Source organism: Neofelis nebulosa, chromosome 15 (assembly GCF_028018385.1).
Source record: "Neofelis nebulosa isolate mNeoNeb1 chromosome 15, mNeoNeb1.pri, whole genome shotgun sequence".
Classification (NCBI taxonomy): domain Eukaryota; kingdom Metazoa; phylum Chordata; class Mammalia; order Carnivora; family Felidae; genus Neofelis; species Neofelis nebulosa.
The window spans coordinates 64,314,164-64,332,215 of record NC_080796.1 but is presented as its reverse complement, the minus strand read 5'-3'; the positions used below and the strand labels follow the sequence as shown (position 1 = coordinate 64,332,215).

General features: G+C 45.7%; 2 protein-coding genes across 7 annotated transcripts in view; both read right to left on the bottom strand.

The window, feature by feature from the left end:
* MTARC1 (mitochondrial amidoxime reducing component 1) overlaps window positions 1–7,018 on the bottom strand; it is a 39,814-nt gene extending 32,796 nt beyond the window's left edge. For 2 of the 4 annotated variants that reach the window (XM_058700015.1, XM_058700014.1), the window contains exons 1-2: window positions 6,433–7,016; window positions 3,005–3,178 (exon numbers count right to left, since the gene is read on the bottom strand). In XM_058700015.1, the coding sequence (XP_058555998.1) occupies window positions 3,005–3,178; window positions 6,433–6,719 (461 nt within the window). In that variant the 5' untranslated portion in view covers window positions 6,720–7,016. Of the gene's footprint in view, window positions 1–3,004; window positions 3,179–6,432 lie in introns of all 4 variants that reach the window. The other 2 variants (XM_058700013.1, XM_058700012.1) reach the window with 2 other exon arrangements.
* A 6,086-nt stretch (window positions 7,019–13,104) lies between these two features.
* MTARC2 (mitochondrial amidoxime reducing component 2) overlaps window positions 13,105–18,052 on the bottom strand; it is a 39,542-nt gene continuing 34,594 nt past the window's right edge. For all 3 annotated transcript variants that reach the window (XM_058700070.1, XM_058700069.1, XM_058700068.1), the window contains one exon: window positions 13,105–13,349. In XM_058700070.1, coding sequence (XP_058556053.1) covers window positions 13,326–13,349 — 24 coding nt within the window. In that variant the 3' untranslated portion in view covers window positions 13,105–13,325. The remainder of the gene's footprint in view (window positions 13,350–18,052) is intronic.

The window sequence follows — 18,052 nt, the reverse complement described above, 5'->3', positions numbered from 1 at the left end:
TGCCCAACGTTTTTTGAAAGAGGAGTCAGGTAGACCTACTTGGGTGTGAATCCTGTTCCCACAAATGACTAGCCCAGTGACCTTGGAGGATATTTCTTACTCTGTGCCTTAGTTTCTTCATCTATAAAATGGGGATATGGGAATGCAAGCTGGTGCAGCCACTCTGGAAAACAGTATGGAGGTTCCTCAAAAAATATGGAGGTTCCTAAAAATAGAACTACCCTACGACCCAGCAATTGCACTACTAGGCATTTATCCAAGAGATACAGGTGTGCTGTTTTGAAGGGACGCATGCACCCCCATGTTTATAGCAGCACTATCAACAATAGCCAAAGTATGGAAAGAGCCCAAATGTCCATCGACGGATGAATAGATAAAGGAGATGTGGTATATATATGCAATGGAGTATTTCTCAGCAATCAAAAAGAATGAAATCTTGCCATTTGCAACTACATGGATGGAACTGGAGGGTGAAATTATGCTAAGTGAAATTAGTCAGAGAAAGACAAAAATCATCTGACTTCACTCATACGAGGACTTTAAGAGATAAAACAGATGAACATAAGGGAAGGGAAACAAAAATAATATAAAAACAGGGAGGGGGAAAAACCTAAGAGACTCAAATATAGAGAACAAACAGAGGGTTACTGGAGGGGTGGTGGGAGGGAGATGGGCTACACGGGGAAGGGGCACTAAGGCAGCTACTCCTGAAATCATTATTGCATGATATGCTAACTCATTTGGATGTAAATTTTAAAAAATAAAAAATTAAATTAAAAAATAATAAAAATAAAACAAAAACAAAAACAAAAAAATAGTAAAATGGGGATAAAATCACAACCTTCTTCTGAGGGTCAGGGATAATCTATACAAAATCCCCCAAAGCAATTCTCAGGTTTCAGATGTGCTCAGTAGACGGTAGTAATCACTCTGGTTTTGTTTTATTGTTTTGTCTTGTCCAGTTATTTCAGGTTAGCTTTCTTCATAGCAGTCTCTTATGATCCTTCGTATTTCTGTGGTATCAGTTGTAATGCCTCCTCTTTCATTTCTGATATCATCTGAGTCTGCTCTCATTTTAAAACGTTAAAATGCATATTAGGACACCCTCAGGATGAAACAGTATGCTAACATGAAAACTGTTATTTTGAAGATTTTTAATAATATGAAAAGGTACTCAACATATCAACTTAAGAATATGACATTAATCGTGTATCTTTATATTTTTATATTATTTTTACACTGTTTCTTTCCAAGTATGAGCTACAAAGACAGAAAGAAAACATCGGAATATTATTTATAGTTACCTCACAGGTTTTTGTTGACTCCTGTTTTTTTAGTTTAGCATTTTGCAATTTTCAACAATGAATATGTATTATGTTTATAATAAAAAAAATCATCAAAATTAAAATAAGAACATATCAGGTCTAAAACTCTAAGACAGTGTCGAAACTATACTGGTATTGCATCTTATAAACTTCTTGGGATCTTCAGATACTTTTCAGCTAACTCGGATCTATATTTTTTTGCTGTGATGTTACTTTCTATGATAGGCTTGGACTACATAAAAACAAAATGCATTCACAATGCATTTTATTTTATTTTAATTTAATTTTTTTAACGTTTATTTATTTTTGAGACAGAGAGAGACAGAGCATGAACAGGGGAGGGACAGAGAGAGGGGGAGACACAGAATCGGAAGCAGGCTCCAGGCTCCGAGCCATCAGCCCAGAGCCCGACGCGGGGCTCGAACTCACGGACCGCGAGATCATGACCTGAGCAGAAGTCGGACGCTTAACCGACTGAGCCACCCAGGCGCCCCACAATGCATTTTAATTCAACATACAGCAACTGTGACAAGAGTAGAATTAGACCCAATTCTAATTTTCCCATAATGGGATAAAAAGTCAACTCTAGACATGAGCTCTCAGAAGCGAAGCTAGTTTTCCTACACTAATTGCTTCCTGTCAGTCCTTCTAAATGTTGGGGAACGAGCCTCTGTACAGAGCGACCTCCTGGCTGAGTCTGTGCCCTCACTACATGCAGACCCCTGGGCATCTGTGGCTCAGATCACTCTTCTGGACGTAGGTGTCTTTTCTGTCCAGAACTTCCTTTCATTAGTACCAAATGTTCACAAAACATTTGCGACTTCATAGTTCACAAAAACATTTGCGACTTCTTTCCTAGGTGTGGGAGGTTCCCAGTCTTTCCAGGCAAAATAGGGCAAGTCCTACGGTAATGGTAGATCTAATCTCACCTCTTCCTGGACATTTTCCACTGTCACTCCCACCCCATTTTTGTCCTTTATCCTTATTTCTCTCTCGCTGACATGTGAATACGCTTTTTTCCCATGGTTTTCTGCATAGGACTTCTACATAGGACTTCTCTGTCTCTCAGCCCCACATTAACACACACTTCTGAAGCTGCTTCCTTTTATTTTTAAGTTTATTTACTTGTTTTGAGAGAGATAGTGGGAGAGAGTGCATGTGCACACACAAGCAGGGGAGAGGCAGAGAGAGAGAGAAATAGAGAGAGAAGGAGAGAGAGAGAGAGAGAGAGAGAGAGAGAGAGAGAGAGAGAATCCCAAGCACGCTCTGTGCTAAGCAGCACAGAGCCTGATGTGGGGCTCGATCCCAAGAACCGTAAGATCACAACCTGAGCCAAAATCAAGAGTCAGATGCTTAACAGACTGAGCTACCCAGCTGCCCCTTTTCCTTCTTTCCTTCTTTCTCTCTTCTTTCTTTCTTTCTTACTTTCTTTCTTTCTTTCTTTCTTTCTTTCTTTCTTTCCTCCTTCCTTCCTTTTATTTTTTTTTTGAAGCTGCTTCCTTGTTCCTCTTTGTTTTACATCATCATGATGTTGAGGACTTGGCCCTACATACAGTATGTTCTCAATCAATGGTTAATTATCACCAGTGTCTTTTTTTCAAGACTCCTCCTAGTTCACGCTCCCTCAAAACTGCGTGAATAAATACTCACGCAAGGAGTACGACATACCTTTCCCTTACCTGCACTTGTACACGGCATTTGTGGCAGGTGTCTTGATGGGCAACAGCAGGTCCTTCGTGTAGGCTGCACTGAGGGTCAGGGCATCGCCCTCACAAGTCAGGGAAATCAGGACCAGACGGGGTTCCTGCCGAGCAGTGACCATGTTCCCCTTCTCGTTGACCACAAGCCAAAACCTGCCATGTTCAAAACCCAAGAGATGCGTGGCCCGCTGTGAAAGGCATCCAGTCACTGTGGGAGCTCCGGTCATGCACAGTCCTCTTTCATTTCCTCCCCGTAAGCCTGGTGTGTGTGACTGTGTGTGTGTGTGTGTGTGTGTGTGTGTGCGTGCGTGTCTGTCTGTCTGTCCTAAACATCAACTCAACAGCACAGCAAGGCTGAGTCTGTCCCTTTATTTCAAAGGGTTTGGTAACCACTCAAGCATCCAATGTATATTGGATATATACAATGTATATTGGATATATTCTCTTCAGAACCTGCAGAGCTCCTTGATGGCACAGAAATCAAAGACGTCATCATACTTTCATCTCAACTGCGAGAAGGTCTGACCACTTTCATTAAACGTGCCCCGAGAGACGACAGGAAACGATTTCTCAAAAAGACTTGAAGGGCACACGGAAGGAAGCACAATAACGAGATTGTGGCTCTATTGTTCTCAGAGCGTGGACTTCCGCAGAGAAGCATACGGTGCCACATGTACCTTGCCAAATCCACCCCCACCTTTTAAAACATTAATGTTTCAATATTCAGGGCTGTGGATGCTGCAATTTGCTCAAAGGTCTATTGTTACCACGGACGGTATTTCTTCTAACCCAAGACTCCTGACCTAGAGGTACTTCCAAGAAAAAAAAGATACATGGAGAAATCAGAGCAACGGGAAACTCTCTGGGGGGGCGGGGCGGGGGGGGGAGCCATTCGTTCGGGTTATTTCTCACCTGCCAAGGAAGCTGAATATATTGACATTTTGATCATTTCTCACTGGGTCGAGTGACTACAGTTATAGAAGTGAGCTCGAGCTCTTGGAATCCACAGACATAAGATTAAAAGATGGCAAATACGTTAGGGCGTTAAAGCTCCTGTGCGCCACCCCCAGTGGGTCATCATGGTTGAGATGTTTCAGCTACACGAGAAAAATAAGATTAATGGAAGCCCTTCCCTGAACTGCCGATCAGCCCTCATCCTGGACCCAGTCAGAGCTCTGCCCTGCCCCAGATCCTTGCTCCCAGCACATGAATAGTCTTCTTTGTGTAATAATTCTTCCAGGTGATGATGGCGGTCTGATCTTTCTAAACTACAAATCTAGAAAATTCCACCCCATACCCCCCATGAAAAATCCCTCCATGGTTCCTGCTTTCAGGATAAAACCCTGAATCTTCAGCAAGGCAGGCAAGGCCCTTCATAACCAGCTGCTCACCAGCCATTCACAACCCCCTGTGCCCTCACGCAGGCCAGCTTTTTAAATGTTTTTAACTGTGGTAAAATATATGCAACATCAAATGTCTAGCATGCTCCTCCGTATATCCAAAAGGATTGAAAACAGGGCAGATACGCATACCGTGATGTTCACAGAAGCAATGTTCACAACGCCGAAAGATGGAGGAAACAACCCAAGTGTCCATCAACAGAAAACAGATTTGTTTTTTTTTAATGTGTTCTTAACTATCTTAGGTGCACAATTCTATGACCCTGGGTACCTTCACAATGTTATGCAACCATCACCACTATCTATTTCCAAAACTTTGTCGTCACCCCAAATAGAAACTTTGAACCCATTAAGCAATAACTCCCCCTTCTCTCTCCTCTCCCCTGACCCCCTGGGAAACTTCAATCCACATCCTGTCTCTATGAATTTGCCTACTGTAGATATTTCATATCATTAGAATCATATAATATTTGCCCTTTTGTGTCTGGCTTATTTCACCTAACATAATGCTTGTAAGATCCATGCTGCAGTGTGGATCAGAACTTCGTTCCTTTTTGTGGCTAAACACTATTCCGTGGTGCGTCTATACCACATGTTGTTTATCCAGTCATCTGTTGATGGATATGTGGGTTGATTTCACCCTTGGACTACTGTGGGTGATGCTGCAGTGAAGGCTGGTGTACTTGTATCTCCGTTTTCAGTCCCTTTCGGTCATTCCCTCAGAGAGCACTAGCCTTTCCCCCAGCATACCTTCCCCCCAAATCCGGGGTCTTTACCCTCCTGGCCACCCCAGAGAGTTTCTGGGGCTCCTTCTCTGTGCTCCCTGGCACTGGTCACACGGAGTCCGCTATGCCCCTCACTTCTCCTTCAGGCTTGCTGGTACCATGATGACAAAAATAGCGCCTGCCACAAATGCCAGCTCTTGTAATTATTTATTATCGTATGAGCTCAGTAAATACTCTCAATCGGTACAGTACAATACCCTTTGCCTCTGGGGCCTACAAAACAAATTCAATACATTGGACCGTCTTTCGGAGTTGGTGACCTCTGTACAAACCATGAAATATCTAGGATTCTCGCCTTGCTTCCAGAAGCAAAGATGCAGAGCTCACCACTCACAAATGTCGTGAATGGCCCTCCGCCTCTCTGCTGCAAGGCGGGGGGAGGGGCGGGGGCGGGCCACGGCCGTCCCCCCTGCCCAGTTCTGGGTTACTTGCAGGAGCTGAGGGCTCGTCTGGAAGGAAAGAGCTTGAGGCGCAGCCTTAGTGAGGCCCCGGGCTGGCCTGCCGCCAGACCCGGAAGAGAACAAAGCCGCTCACTCCGGGCCGTTGCAACCTTCGCTGAACCCCAGGAATCCACGCAGATCGTGACTACCCTGATAGGCCATTAATAAAACGACTCTTCACAAAGCACCCACGTGCTAAACAAAACAAGAGTCCTGGCTCCCCCGCTGGGTGGCGCGGAACCCCAGTTCCTTTGTTCATAAAAAGAGTGCCGGCGCGCATTAGGGAAACAGAGGCAATAGCACTTCTCCGGCCGCAAGAAGCTTAAGCTTCAACAGCCGTCCTTAGGGGCGCTCCACCTAGGTGCGCCCTTTGAGGGCTGCGCTCCGCCGCCCCAAGTTTCCCCCAAGTTCTCCAGAGACAGTTTAATGAAACTAAGGTGGCGGGGACCAATCCCTGGAAGCTCGCCGCCTCTGCTAGATGGGGTTGAAGATGTTGGCGGGCACGCGACAGACACCTGGGCGCCCCGACCACTGCTCGGCAGGACCGCAGACGTGAAAGCGCCCGTGGGAGGTGGAAATGCAGCCGTCTCGGGAAAGCGGGTCGGGACACTTAGGCCCTGGGTCTCGGGCCCCTGGGGTCGGCTGTTGGGACGTAGTTGCCCCTCGTTCTCTTTGTCCTTGCCCCATTGAAAGGGAAGGAAGGACCTGCTGGCGGACTCTGCAGACCGCCCCCGCCCCCGCCCGAAGCCCTCCCCACGGAGCCCCGCCCGGCTCGGCCCTACCTGTCCCGCAGGTGGCCGCAGCGCAGCCCCAGGGCCGTGCACTCCGCCGCGCTCACCGCCACCCCCTTGCAGGACTTGACCGGGTAGATCCAGAGCTGCGCCACCGTGCCCACCTGCTGCAGCCGCCGGCGCCGCCTGCACCGCGCGCGGCGCCAGGCGACGGTCCCCAGCGCCACGGCGGCCAGTCCCAGCGCGGTCACCGCGAGCCAGCCGGGCCGGGGCTGCGCGGGGAGGCGCGACGCGGGGAGGCCGAGGCGGCCCAGGGCCGACGAGCCGGCGGCGCCCATGGCGGAGCGGGCGCGGGCGGCGACAGCTCCGGCGGGCCCTCCGCGGACGCCCAGCCGCCACCGGTCCAGAGAGCGGTCGCCGCCTGGTGCGGCCCTTGGCCCGGAGCCCAAAGGAAGGGCCGCTCCCGAACCCCTTCCGGGCCGCTCGCAGTATCGCACGACCTTCTACCGAGGGGTGGCCCCTGGGGCGCTGCGGTGGGAGGGGGTGGCCCCGCTGCTGCAAGGTCCTCGCCCCACCGCCTCCTCCGCCTTCCGCCGCCTGCGGCTGCAAGGCGGTGCACCTTCCCCCACGACCGCTACCGCTACAAGTGACCTCTTTATTTACGTATTTATGGGTTTTTATTAAACGTAAAATGGTCAGATACCAAGTTTGCAGGACAAAGCGTGATTTCTAAATTAGAAACCAGGCAGCGGGGAGATCCCTGTCTTGGGGATAATGGAGGGCTGGCACGGAGTATCCGCTGACCTCCACCACCCTCCCCGCCTGCCAAGCAGGACCAGGGAGCTTGCGTGAGCCGGAATCAGGGCGGCCGGATGCGACCAGGCGCGCAAGGCCGGAGAACAGGGGCTGGCGGGGAGCTGGCGGTGCGCCCGGGCTCTCCGAGCCGCAGGTCGGAGTTGCACTGGGCGGAGGAGAGCGCCCTCTGCAGGGCTTAGGGCGCGGTGCGCTCCTCCCGGCAGCCTTCCCCGGGGCCACGGTTTGGAAGGTTGGTACTGGCACAAGATCCGGAGGCTTCAGGACAGAAGGGAATGTCCAACTGGCGCTGCAGGCACTGACCACAGTCACTTGTCTCTTTCAAATCAGGTCATGTTTCAAACCACAAGGTCAGTCATCAGGGTCAAGGTGGTTTAAGGGTATTAGGCTCCTGGGGCACCTGGGTGGCTCAGTCGGTTAAGCGTCGTATTCAGCTCAGGTCATGATCTCGCAGTCTGAGTTCGAGGCCCGCGTTGGGCTCTGTGCTGACAGCTCAGAGCCTGGAGCCTGCTTTGGATTCTCTCTGTCTCTGTCTCTCTCTCTCTCTCTGCCCCTCCCCACTCATACTCTACCTCTCTCTCAAACATAAATAAACATTAAACAAAAGTTTTTTTAATTATCCTGACACTTGAAAAAGAATGAAACTGCACCTCTACCTTACATCAGACACAAGAATCACCAAAATACGTGACAAGACACCAAAAGCAAAAGAAAAATAAACAAGTTGGACTAGTCAACCTAAAATGCTTGTGTCTGGCAAAAGAAACCATCAACAAAATGAAAAGACAACCTACAGAATGGGAAAAATTATTTACAAGTCATGTAGCTGATAAGGGGTTAATATCCAAAAATTATGAAAAACTCCTACAATTAAATTGCCAAAGAAAAAAAATCCAATTTAAATATGAGCAGCATTGGGCACTTGGCTGGCTCAGTAGAGCATGCAACTCGATCTCGGGTTCAAGCCCCACATTGGGTGTAGAGATTACTTAAAAATAAAACCTTTAAAACATTTTTTTTAATGTTTATTTATTTTTGACAGAGAGAGAGAGACATAGCATGAGCGGGGGAGGGGCAGCGAGGGAGACACAGAATCCAAAGCAGGCTGCAGGCTCCAAGCTGTCAGCACAGAGCCTGACGCGGGGCTCGAACTCAGACCACGAGATCATGACCTGAGCCGAAGTCCGAGGCTCCACTGACTGAGCCACCCAGGCACCCCTAAAAATAAAATTTTAAAGGGGCGCCTGGGTGGCTCAATCAAACTACTGACTTTGGCTCAGGTCATGATCTCTAGGTTTATGAGTTCGAACCCCACGTGGGGCTCTGTGCTGACAGCTCGTAACCTGGAGCCTGCTTTGGATTCTGTGTCTCCCTCTCTCTCCGCCCCTCCCCCACTTGCGCGCCTGCTCTTTCTCTCTCTCTCTCAAAATAAACATCAAAAAATGTTTAATAAAAATTAAAAAATGAAATCTTTTAAGAAATGAAAACTTAACAGACATTTTCCACATAAGACATACAATCGCAAACAGGTACAGGTACTTGACATCACTCAGGAGGGAAATGGAAATCAGAACCACAGTGAGGTATCACCTCACATGTGTTGGAATGGCTATTATCAAAAAGAGGTAAGTGTTGGGGAGGCTGTGGAGAAGAGGGAAGACTTGTACACTGTTGGTGGCAATGCAAATTGGTGCAGCCACTATGGAAAACAGTATGGAGGATCCTTAAAATTTAAAAACAGAGCTGCCAGGGCGCCTGGGTGGCTCAGTCAGTTAAGCATCTGACTTCAGCACAGGTCACGATCTCACAGTTCGTGAGTTCAAGCCCTATGTCGGGCTCTGTGCTGACAGCTCGGAGCCTGGAGCCTGCTTCGGATTCTGTGTCTCCCTCTCTCTCTGCCCCTCCCCCTCTCACACTCTGTCTCTCAAAAATAAACATTTAAAAAAAGAATTAACTAATAATAATAAATAAAAACAGAACCGCCATAGATTCCAGCAATTCCACTTCTGGGTATTTATCCAAAGAGAGTGAAAACATGAATTGGAAAAGATTTATGCACCCACATGTTCACTGCAGCATTATTTCCAATAGCCAGGACATGGAAACAACATAAAGATCCACTGGACAGATGAACAGATACAGAAAATGCGGTGCGTGTATACAGTGGAATATTATTCAGCCTTATTAAAAACAAATGAAATCATGCCATTCAGGACAAAGTGCATAGACCTTGAGGATATTACGCTAAGTGAAATAAGTCAGAGAATGACAAATACCAAATGATCTCATGTACATGTGGAACCTAAAACAAAACAAAAACATACACAACGCACTGATACTGAGGAAAGACTGGTTTGCCAAAGGCAGGAGGTGGGGAGGTGGGCAGAGTAAGTGCAGGTGTCAAAAGACCGAACCTTCCTGTCGTAAGATAAATGGGTTTCTGGGGACGTAACATACCATCTATCGACTATAGTTAACAATGCTGTGCTGTGAAGGTAAAAGTTGTTGAGAGATTAAATCTTAAAAGTTCTCAACACCAGAAAAGAACTTGTAACTCTGTGAGGTAATGGGTGTTAACTAGACTTAACTGTGATCATTTCATAATACACACACACATCATTATGCTGCACACCTTATATACAATGTTGTACGTCAATTAAAAAAAATAAGGCAATTACCCCCTCTCTCCGCCCCACCCATTTGTGCTCTCTCTCTTTCAAAAATGAATAAACATAAAAAATTAAAACATAAAAAAAATTAAGACATGAAAACAAAAAGGGGGCACCTGGGTGGCTCAGTCAATTGAGCATCCGACTTCGACTCAGGTCATGATCTCGCAGTTCGTGAGCTCGAGCCCTGCGTAGGGCTCTGCGCGGACAGCTCAGAGCCTGGGCCCTGCCTCAGATTCTGTGTCCCCCTCTCTCTCCACCCCACCCCTGCTTGTGCTCTGTCTCTGTCTTTCAAAAATGAATAAACATAAAAATTTTTTTTAAAATAAGGCGATTGCAATAGAGATATTACAATAGGTCTCAACTCTGAACACAGCAAAGACAAGTGGGGATTTACAGCCAACATGCAGAAAGTGGGGATCAGTGGATGGAAAATTACTTAACAGGGACCATCAAGGGTAGGAGGATTCTTGATAAACCGAGTTCGCAGGATTCTTGCTGAAGGCAGGCCGAGGTCTTCCACAGCAATGGTGGATGAGGAACTCAATCCAATAACGAAAGTGATCAGAGATCAAGGGTGAGGATGCTCTCTCAACTGATTTAGCAGGATTCTTGCTAAACTGGGCTATGCAGGCCTGGCCAGGGTCAAGGTTGAGGCCTAGTGGAGAAGGGGCTTCAGAGGAACCTGACTAGTTTGGTCAAGGAGAGAGGCACTGTCGGGTTAGGACGGTACAATTCAAGATCCACCAGAATCGTCAAAGATTAGGGGGAAAAAAAGAAAAGAGAAGTGAAGAGGAAAGAAGCGCCTGGGTGGCTCAGTCAGTTAAGCGTCCAACCTCCGCTCAGGTCACGATCTCACGGTTTGTGCGTTTGAGCCCCGCGTCGGGCTCTGTGCTGACAATGCAGAGCCTGCTTCGGATCCTGTCATCCCCTCTCTGCCCCTCCCCTGCTAGTGCTCTCTCAAAAATAAGTAAACGTTAAAAAAAAAAAAAAAAGAGAGAGAGAGAGAAGGAGAGAGAATTGTCCACACGAATGGAGATTATCTTAAATCGATAAAGGGAGAGTCCCCAAAGCACAGCGAATCCTTTTTCCCAGCCGACAATACACACTGGGGGCCCTTTAGTGCTCTGGGAAGATCGGTCCTTGAACGTTGTTCTTCACCATAGTTATTTAGGCCTAAACAGATTAAATGTGTCCTAGTCTCTCTTCCAATCCCAAGTCACCCTCTCCCTCCCTGACTCCAGTGAAAGCCAGGAACTGTGTTCAGAGTACAGAGGTCAGAATTGCTTCAACTGTTAACGGTACATCAATGACCTTGCTCCTTCTAGGAACGAGCTGGAAGAAGAAGGGGATTCGGTAAATCTAGCTTCCTATGAAGAAATGTTGACTGAGGGTGAAGTGTGCCATGAGAATAGAGTGAAGGGCAACACTCCCCGGCATGACACAGGACTCACCCCTATCCTCCACGTTCTCCACAGACGAGAGAGCTCATGGGCACTAATTTTGTGTATTTCTGTTTATCCCCCTCTCCCTGATTTCTATTCAGAAATTTATTTTTTAAATTTGTATTTATTGGGGCACCTAGGTGGCTCAGTTGGTTAAACATCCGACTTCAGCTCGGGTCATGATCTCACAGTTCATGGGTTAGAGCTCTGCATCAGGCTCTGTGCTGACAGCTTGGAGCCTGGAGCCTGCTTGGGATTCTGGGTCTCCCTCCCTCTCGCCCCTCCCCTGCCCATGCTCTTTCTCTCAAAAATAAACATAATTTTTTTTTAATTTGTATTTATTTATTCATTTAAATAATCTCCACACCCAATGTAGGGCCTGAACTCACGACCTCAAGATCAAGAGTCACACGTTCTTCTGACTGAGCCAACCAAGCACCTCTCTTTTTGAAATTTTTTCTCTTCAGAACTTTAAAAAAAAAATTTTTTTTTAATGTTTACTTATTTTTGACAGAGAGAGAGAGAGAGAGAGAGAGAGAGAGACAGAGCATGAGTGGGGGAGGGGCAGAGAGAGAGAGGGAGGCACAGAATCCAAAGCAGGCTCCAGGCTCTGAGCTGTCAGCATAGAGCCCAACGCGGGGCTTGAACTCACAGACCACGAGATCATGACCTGAGCCAAAGTCACTTCACCGACTGAGCCACCTAGGCGCCCCTCTCCAGAACTTTAAAAGGAAAAATCTGCTTCTCCATTTCAATGGCCGACTTTACAGTTGGCATGATTTTTCAACGTCATCATTTCCAAACCTTAGCCGGGGACAGAGCTAACTTAACCCTTTCTCCTCACAGGGTGCTGGGAATGGAGGTTCATTTCAGTCCCAGAACCCAGCCAAGGAAGAGCTGCTCTTCACTGGCCACTGGCCAGTCTCCTCGCCGTCACTGGCCGTCATGCCTCAGGTGGATCGTGTCATTCACGATGCACCCCGACCCCCACCAACCCCAGGAGGTAAACGTCCGTGGAGTCCGCTCATTCCTTTGCAAGGAAGCTCTCTGCCACGCTACTCAGAAAAGGGTCAAGAAAAATGCATGACAGTGACTGAAATTCTAATATAAAATGAAAAAAGCCATGGAAGCAGACTCAGAAATACCAAAGGGAAAGTACAACTGAGATTCACATTTATTAATAATAAACCCCAACACTGTAAGTGGGTTAACGCATCCACACATTACTTCAGTGAGGATTTTTGTTTAGTCATACCAAAATAGTTCATTTCTTTTTTTTTTTTTTTTTGCACCGGATTATTTGTACCTAAAAATTATCTGCACCTAAAAAAATGCGCTCGTGCTCCTCACGCCTGCTCTCAACATTCCATTTGTTTTAAAAGCCCATGTTTTCTTTGTCATACTTAAAATTCCAGGCAGTGGACCTGGTGGTTACAGACAAATTGCTTTTATATAGGGCTTAATCGAAAATGAAAACAAGATCTACAAAATAACTTCCATACTCAAGTACAACCCGATTCCCTAATTTGGGGTCCAGAACACATGAGCAAAAGTTGACAGGATTCAAACGCCGTGTGAAGGCCAACACCAAGGATTTGTGGGAACACGTATAAGGCACATCAGAAAACAATGATCTTGTTTCCCATTTCTCCTAAAAACACGAATGACAGGGGAGAGGATGTAAACACGTGGGAAAAAGAAATCTGCGGCTTTTTGACTGATTCTTTAGACTTTCTTTACTCACCAATAGTAACGTCAGGGGTTGAAAAGTGTCATCGCTAGAGGAACATTCGAAATAATTTCATAGACAATTTTATTTATTTAAAGAGTCCTCATTACGTCCAATCTATATACCTCCTTATTGCTGAATCACCTCTAATACTTTTCCTGCATTAACGTGGAGCATGCGTAACTTCAAAAAGTTACAAAGAGATTCGGCTCCAGGGTGAAGACGGTCAAGGGCTGGGTAGCACAGGACGTGCCGAGGTGGTGTTGGCGGCTGTCGGTAACGTCCTCATCAAAGCCTCCGGGACGTGGAAACCTGAATAAATGACAAGGACCTCTGATTATTTGGTTTTTTCTCCTACAGGTCATAAATAACTCACACACTCACAGAACAGTCACTCAATATAGTTAAAATGCAGGAAACGTGAATGATGTCCTGGGCCAAATTACCTTAATGGAAAAGAGCAGCCTATTAAGACTGAGTGGCCCGCCCAGTTCTGGCAAGGGCCCAGAGCCCGGATCTCTCTCACATGACATGAGGTGGCAATGAGGGAAGAACACTTTTGAAAGCCATTAGTCAAAGAGTGCCTGGGTGGCTCAGTCGGTTAAGCGTCTGACTTCAGGTCAGGTCATGATCTTACACTCCGTGGGTTCAAGCCCCGCGTTGGGCTCTGTGCTGACAGCTCGGAACCTGGAGCCTGCTTCGGATTCTGTGCCTCCCTCTCTCTCCGCCCCTCCCCAACTTGCACTCTGTCTCTCTCTCTCTCTCAAAAAATAAATAAACATTAAGACAACAATTTTAAAAACATTAAAAAGAAAGCAAGCCATTAGTCAAGATGTTAAAGAATATGTCTGTTTCCCACGAGTCAATAATTCCACTTTAGCAATCTACCTTACAGAAAACTTGATTTGAAAGTGACTCTGCATACAAAGATATATATTATAATATTATTTACAACAAAACTGGATGTAGTCCCAGTGTCAAATACTCTAAAATGGTGCTTATTTATTTCTACAACGTAATGCTATGAAGCCATCAGAATGACCTTTGAAAAGGCTGGAGGTCTCTGGAAATGTGTATGATACATACTTCTGCATATATTTATCATATATGTATGATATATATCTGCATACATATATGATATACAATATATATCTGTATGATATATATTATACATGCATATATTATGAATGATTATATGTACATATTACATATATACACACACACACACACACACACACACACACACAAATTATGGCTACATTAAACAAAAAAACCCCAGAATTTAAAAAAAAATTTTTTATGAGAGAGAGAGTGGGGCAGGGGTAGACAGAGAGAGAATCCCAAGCAGAATCCACACTGTCAGCACAGAGCCCAACGTGGGGCTCGATCCCACACACCATGAAATCATGAACTGACCCAAGATCAAGAGTCAGACTCTTAACCAACTGAGCCACCCGGGTGCCTCCAGAATAAAATTTTTAAACAGTGACACGGGGTGATTTCTTTCCTCAACTTTGCTGGTATTTTCTAAATCCACCATGAGGAACATGTATTGCATCCATAATGGAACAGGTAAACTCTTATATAATTAAGTTTTAAATTTTAAATGGATAAGTAACCCCAGTGCAAATATTAACTGCTATTTTTGTAAAGCTTTAATCAACCTGTCATATTAAGGATTCAGAATGCAAAAACCATAGTAGGCTCACAAAGTAGATAAGTAACGTTACCATTATTTTTAAAGCTGAACAGAAATGCCCAGCAGAGAAGAAAGTTCTCCATGCTTCTGGGGCATGGACGGCAGGACAAGTGCCTGTGGTGTGTAGGGGCGGGGGGCGGGGGGCAGTGCTGGATAATAAAGCTGAAAGGGAGCATGGGGCCCAGTGGCCAACAGCATCTCTGTCACGTGAAGGGTCTGGGCACTCACACATCCCTCACCACACCCACAGCGTGCACCCTGCGTACGTCTTACGCTGTCACCCCTGCTTGGCCCTTCACATCCCCTCTTGGCTCCAGTCCACCCCACGCATGTGTTAAAGAGCAAAATTTAACTGAGTGAACTGGAAGATCTAATCGACTTTATTAAATGATTCATAAATCAGGCAACATCACATCTAGCAAGTAGAGGGGACCTCCACTGTGCTAAACAAAAGGAAAGGTTTAAAGGCAGGGAAAAGATGAGAGAGAGAGAGAGAGAGAGAGAGAGAGAGAGAGAGAGAGAGAGAACGAACAGGGAGGGGAAGGCAGGGGAGGGGAGGGGAGGGGAGGGAAGTGAAGGGAAGGACTTTATTAGCAAGGAACGTGCTGTTTAGGCAAGGGTGCGCCTGTTTAGGCAAGGGGTCTATCCAGCAATTTGCTGCTACTGACCAGCAAATTCCACGTTGCCTGGTTAAAAATTACATTCCTGGGGGGTTGAAACTGCAGTCAGGTTAAGGAGTAAGTCTTGGTTTACTGACTCGAAACCTTAACCTAAGTGAAGCCATTGTGGGGCTGTGGTTTTCTTGTTAACAATTCCCCCTTCTTTTTTTTTTTTTTTTTTAAATTTTTTTTTTAACGTGTATTTATTTTTGAGACAGAGAGAGACAGAGCATGAACGGGGGAGGGGCAGAGGGGAGGGGCAGAGAAAGAGGGAGACACAGAATCAGAAGCAGGCTCCAGGCTCTGAGCCATCAGCCCAGAGCCGGACGCGGGGCTCGAACTCACGGACGGTGAGATTGTAACCTGAGCCGAAGTCGGACACTTAATCAACTGAGCCACCCAGGCACCCCTACAATTCCCCCTTCTTGATCAGACCCTCAGCTTAACAGAGTTGTGCTCAAAATTTAAGGAATTTGCACCGTCAGCTGTGCTCTGTAGTTCTCGAACCTTCTGTTGACCCTCTGTGCGCATTCACAGGTCCGATGTTTGTGCTTTTTCTCTGTGATAGTCACACACTCGAGGTTTACATACTTCAAGTCTATCATCCTCTTTGGTCCTTTTCTGAAGGGGCATACTGATAACCCATACCGACTGGCCGTCGAATGATTCCAAGGTACAGGTGCGCAAAGGGTCTAGAGAGAGGGAGGTCTGGGGTCTCTGGGAATGAAAACGGTGTCGTTTTGTTTTGTTTTATTTCAGACTTTTGCAGCTTTATAGATGTCTCTCCACCAACGTCTGTGTGTAATTGGAGTCATCTTAAATGTACTATGGTGGGTGAAAGAACGCAAAAGCTGAAACATGGGGCTGGTCAAGGAGCCAGGGAGAACCAAGCGGCCTTCTTGGGTTTCCCATAATTCCGACTGTTCATTTTGTCTACAGCCACTGTCTGCCCGCCTTCATTTTCCTACGTCAGGAGCAGACCGCTGCCATGTTGTAAGGATGTCAAGGTGGCAAAAGCCTGGCAATGAGGGGCCTTCTTGTTTTTCTCCAGAAGAACAATGGACCTCATCCACTTGCCACAATTTTACAATGCAACATAAAGAAGGCTTAGTATTACTGCTTATTTGACAATGCTTCTCATGTAATGTGACGTATCAGATAAGTCCAATTAGTTTATTAGCAAATCTGTTAGGAATGTTCCAGCTTAAAAAGACTTAAGCAGACCAAAAGTCCAGGGGGAGAAAAGAAAAACTTTGTCTTTTTAACAGACAGAACCCCAAATTCTAATTTTGCACCAACTTAGTTTTGATATTAAAACTTATTTGTAGGGGCGCCTGGGTGGCTCAGTCGGTTAAGCGTCCAACTTCGGCTCAGGTCATGATCTCATGGTCCGTGAGTTCGAGCCCCGGGTCGGGCTCTGTGCTGACAGCTCAGAGCCTGGAGCCTGTTTCAGATTCTGTGTCTCCCTCTCTCTCTGCCCCTCCCCTGTTCATGCTCTGTCTCTCTTTGTCTCAAAAATAAATAAACGTTAAAAAAATTTTTTTAAATAAATAAAACTTATTTGTAAATAAATTAATTTTAATGTTAGCCAGGTTGACCACACATTAAAAATTCCTTTTCAAGGACTCCTTTTCCACAAACCTTCTACAACTTTATCGTTACTATTATTTTTTACATTTTGATTTTGTGCTATGTTTTTCTTCTTTAAACAATGAGCTTCACCTTAGGACAAAATTATTTTCTTTTCCCTCAACAAAAAAAATAGATTTCTATTTCTTATACCTTCTGTTACTGAAAACACATCCTACATTCCTGGCATATGGAGATGTTCTCTTATTAATTTTAGTAACTTTAATTATATATATGAACTCAAATTTTTAACCTTTAGAAACGTTAACAAAGTAAAAACTAAGCAGTAAGCAATTATGAACTGTTACACCAGTGTTCTTTAGATATGTAAATTTATCAATACATTTTTAAATTTCTAGACACATGGGAGTAGAGGCCCCTTTTATTATATTATTATTATTATTATTATTATTATTATGTTTATGTTTATTTATTTTTGAGAGAGAGAAAATGAGCAGGGCAGGGGCAGAGAGAGAGGGGACAGAGGATCCAAAATGGGCTCCGTGCTGACAACAGAGAGGCCCATACGGGGCTTGAACTCACAAACCATGAGATCATGACCTGAGCCAAAGTCAGACGCTTAACCAACTGAGCCACCCAAGTGCCCCTAGAGGCCACTTTCAGGAATGAGAGAGCAAGACAAAAGGGTCCCCAGCGACCACCTGGCTGAATACAGACAGGCCCATCAGGTGACCCACCTCGAAATATCCATAAGCCCTAACTGACCAATAAGCTACTTACAACCAGGCACAGGTACCAAAAAAGGGAAAAAGGGAAAATTCCATGTCGCCACACCTCTTCCTCTTCCCCCTTTAAAAACAGCCCCAGCAAAAAAAATAAAATAAAATAAAATAATAAAAATAAAAATAAAAAATAAATAAATAAAAACAGCCCCAGCCCACTGCTTCATTGCAGACAATCTCTCCTCAGCTTCCTGCTACCCCCTTGAAGTGTATTCAATAAACTTGTACCTTTGTTCTGCCTCAGGTGAACTCTTTTTTTGTTTGTTTTGTTTGTTTGTTTGCCTC